The 4,468-nt window shown below is 31.9% G+C and overlaps 1 protein-coding gene across 1 annotated transcript in view; it reads left to right on the top strand.

Moving 5' to 3' along the window:
- Window positions 1–4,081, top strand: part of LOC117181889 (phosphatidylinositide phosphatase SAC1) — a 40,895-nt gene extending 36,814 nt beyond the window's left edge. The window contains exon 8 of the mRNA XM_033374903.1: window positions 3,688–4,081. Coding sequence (XP_033230794.1) covers window positions 3,688–3,960 — 273 coding nt within the window. The 3' untranslated portion in view covers window positions 3,961–4,081. The remainder of the gene's footprint in view (window positions 1–3,687) is intronic.
- The last annotated feature ends 387 nt before the right edge of the window (window positions 4,082–4,468 follow it).

Here is a 4,468-nt window from a genome sequence, read left to right as displayed (position 1 = left end):
GACGAAAATAATATTAACAAGTGCTTAGGTGATACACGACGTCACAAGTTTCGTCAATAAATGATCGGCCATGTAGAACAGCAACGTATCTTGTGGGCTACATGGAAGAAACTATTAAATATTATGATTATCAATCCGGTCGGTATGCAGGTTTCTTTTATTGGTACGGTAGAATCATTGCGTACAGTCCGTTTCTGGCAGAATGTCAACGAATAAGAGGCTATATTACAGCTATCTCTATTTTTATTCAAAATAACATATTCTTCTTGTTAAATATCTTCAAAGGTAATTTTTCCAGTACATAAAATACCACAGAAGAAAACCATCACATTTTCTGATCTTTAAATGTTTTTATTTTCATAAAAAGCTGCAGTCGGCTTTGCCTTCAGGTGAGGGGCAAAGCCGATGAAATACAGCTTGTCAGAAATAATTAAATTACCAAATTATTGTTTTTTCCATGTGATTAATACTTATAGAAATATGATATAAAATAATGTAGAACTCGAAATGAGAAAAAATGGATCAATTCAACATCTCATTAACTTAAAAAAAATCATTGACTGTTAACTGGTTGGCGCTGTCCCCTTTTACCCTACATAATGAATGTTCACATGTTCTAGTACACAGTTATTTGCTATTACACAATCACTACACTATTTATAATCGCACGCTATGAAAATTTTTATTTGCCGCGGGTTCGAGCCCTCTATGTTTCGTATTCCTAACGCCTAAAGCCTCGTGGCTAACCTAGCTTGAAGTATGAAATAAAACATCTGAAATATAACCTACAGCTGTGCAGGGCCATCTGCAAATTTTTGTGACCCATTCTATAAAAAATGTTGCTAAGCTTATAATAATATATGTACTAAGATTTTAGATATATTACAAATTATTATCGAATATTTTATGTGATTAAACAAGATTTAAACTTAATTAAAAAATATTTCAAGATATGTTTTAAAATTTAGAGAAATCAATATATATATTTTAAGAAATGTTATCGATTTTAAAGGATTTCGACGAATTTCCGAAGATTTCAAGAGATTTAATATATTTTAAAGAATTCAAGAACATTCTTTATATTTTAAAATAACAGTGAAACCCTTTAATAGCCATCCGTTCTATAGCCCTTCCATGAATTAAGTCCGCGGCGCAGTTAGGTATATCAGTGGCTGCGCGGAGGCCGCGGGGTCTGCGGTTGTCACTCAGGCGAGCCCCCAAGCGTGAATAAACAAAAGCGGAGCTGGCTATAATGAGTTAGTTCCCACCCACCGCCAGCCCCAAAATCGGTGCTATAGAAGAGTTTCACTGTACTTTAAAATCTTTACACTCATTTAAATTCTACTGAAATTCCTTAAATTTCTTCAAATTATTTAAAATTTTTGAGCAATGATTCAATTTCTTGTCAATATACAAAAAAAGTCCGATCGGTTAGATTTGAATGCGTATTCCTCAGAATGCCAACCAAGAAACACCAAAGTACTTTCATAAATTCTTGGAAGGCTTAAAGTTTAATACTCTTGCTTGTTTATTTACTTGACACTCGGGTTTCATTTTTATAAAACAATTTAGTGAAAAAAAGTTTTGAAAATAAATTTCATTTTTAATGAACATACGAAAATATTGATTTCATAAAGTTTTATCATCTTGCAAATTCGATGTCAAAGCACCTATTGAAAAGAATAAAGAAATAGAGAAAAGCCATACGTAGAGGACTCCTAATCAACGTGAGAGACAAAAGTTATCTGCGTCTCGTTTTCAATATTTCGCTCACGCAAGTACAGTAAAATTAAATAGAAGGGATATGACACCGCACAATTTAATAACTGATGCAAATTTAGCGGATCATTCAAATTCTACAATGCAAATATCATGCCACTTTTGCATTTTTTACCTGTTTGAAATAATACTCTACTTCTGAAAAGATTTTTGTTCTCAATTATTTTAATATTATATTATATTTAAATCGGTTGATCGGAACGTATTAAAACTCAATTCTTAGATCATTTCTTAGGTGTTTGAAATAAATAATACGAATTCTCATATAAAATGTCAAAAGATCGAAATAGGAATGCTTTGATCATTCTGTTACAAAGTTCCATATAAATAATTTTGGAATGCTTGATTAAATACATAAGGGTATGTGACAGCCAAATACCTATATTACCGACCTCACTTTATCAGCTCACTGAATATTTTTTTGAATCTAAGAACTTTTTCTGTAAATAAAATATCGAGCTGAAACTTTGGAAAATTTATTAGAGTACAATAAAGTACGTTTAGGCACTGCATTTTGGTAGGAACTTCACTGCAGATTATTTCATCTTTTTTCTGAACCTTGACATTTTTGAACGTTTGAACTTTTTTTATACGTAAAAGATCGGTCTCAAACTTTGAGAAATGCAAGAGCCGAAAGAAAACTACTTGACAGTAAAAAGCTTAATAATAAAAGATGTAAAAAAATATATTTCAACTATCAATTCCAACGGTATATGCCGGTAACGTTGTACACGAAAATACGAACCCTTTAGAGCCTCGTCTAGTGGCCGCTAGGGTTCGTATTTTCGTGTACAACGTTACCGGCTGATGTCGATGGAATTGATAGTTGAAATATATTTTTTACATCTTTTATTATTAAGCTTTGTACTTTAACGTAGTTTTCGTTCGGCTCTTACATTTCTCAAAGTTTCAGACCGATATTTTATGTGTGAAAAAAGTTTGAACGTTCAAAAAATGTCGAGGTACAGAAAAAAGATAAAATAATTTTCAGTGAAGTTCCTACCAAAATGCAGTACCTAAATGTACTTTATTGTACTCTAATACATTTTCCAAAGTTTCACCTCGATATTTTATTTACAAAAAAAGTTCTTAGGTTCAAAAAAACATTCAGTGAACTGATAAAGTGAGATCGGGAATATAGGTATTTCGCTGTGTCACATGCCCTTAAAGAAATTGATATGAATTTTTTCTTCATTCCTTTGTCATGAAAATTTAGTTAGAAAAGGATTTGCCGAGAGTTCGTGATTTATTGATTTGAGTTTCTTTATGAATTACTTCGAGCGGATGTAACATGTTCAATTTCGAAATACTTTAGAAGCTCATTAGAGATTCTTTGATAATACTTGTACGAACATAAAATTGGTTAAAAATGGATAAATATATTTCTTTTTATATTAATTATCTATAATTTACGAATTCAATGACGTAATTCATATTGTACTCTGACTTTAGAACTAATTGAGGGTTATTTCTGAATAGGCTTGCTGTCTGAGATCTTAAGGTGATGCGATTGAATAGTTGATATAATTTTTATCCTAAAAGTTTGTTTATTTTTAACCTATCTCTATTACAATTATACAATTTTTTAAATGCTTATCATGTTGCGGAATGAGTATTTGAATTCAATTTCCAAATTATATGTATATGTGTTTTTTTTTTAAATTAGTCTAAAAGTTGATTAATAATTAAAATGTTTAGAAATAAAAAACAAATAAATAATTATTCGAAAATTGGGTTAATGATGTAAATGAACACAAAAGTCAGCGCGCGCACATGATCGTCTAGTAATTTTTAACCGATTTTGATCGAACGAAATTGAGAACTTTTTTCGGATTGGTTTAGATAGATTCGGATTGGTTCGGATACTATTGCAATTGAATTACAAAGTTTTTATTTTTACATGTTTAGGATTCTATAGAACTCTTTCTGGGCCGCTATATGATTCAGGATGACGAGACCGACAAGTGTCCTCTCGAGTCTGAAAGAAATTGGCGTTACGCTACATTCCCTCTGGTCCTGTTAATCGCATCCTCGATGTTAGTCGCTCACGTGATTCTGCCTTCGAGGTACACCACTGAAGTACTACTTTATATGCTTTTTTGGGGAGGTATGGTCGCAGGTACCTTCGCCACTATTGTTCATCACGGAAAGCAGTATGTGGACAAGCCAAAATTAACTTAGTACATTCTGCGAAAGAAGGTTGCGACAAGTCCAAATTCCCAAGGGAACCATGGTATGTTAAGATTATGTTTGATGGAATCATTGTACTTTTGATTGGAAAATATAGGATACATATGTTAAACAAAGGTCTATTTTCTTCGGTTTATTTTTTAGGTAACATTTCCTATTGGATTCTACTGTAAAACGGGGTATTTGCGGACATGAGGGGTAAATTTGGACAGCCCTAAATTCCATAAATTGATAGGATAAATTACTCAAAAACGTTCACTGAATCTGGAATCAGTTCAAGTCATAACTGATTCTAGATTTTGGTTAAAATTGGCACTCCATATGTCCGAAATTACCCTGTTTGGCGGTAGGGTGAAATACAAACTTCATAAAGTGAAAGAATATTGTGTCCCACTGTTTTTTTTATTTACTTTTCTATGAAATACGTTTTTCTATGTATCATTTTTTTCACTGAAACAACACCTCGAGAAAAAATTCAATTATTTTCAAAATCAGTTGC

This window comes from Belonocnema kinseyi, chromosome 10 (assembly GCF_010883055.1).
Source record: "Belonocnema kinseyi isolate 2016_QV_RU_SX_M_011 chromosome 10, B_treatae_v1, whole genome shotgun sequence".
In the NCBI taxonomy this organism is placed as follows: domain Eukaryota; kingdom Metazoa; phylum Arthropoda; class Insecta; order Hymenoptera; family Cynipidae; genus Belonocnema; species Belonocnema kinseyi.
Note: the sequence above shows the minus strand (reverse complement) of the source record. Positions and strands in the feature narration are given on the sequence as shown.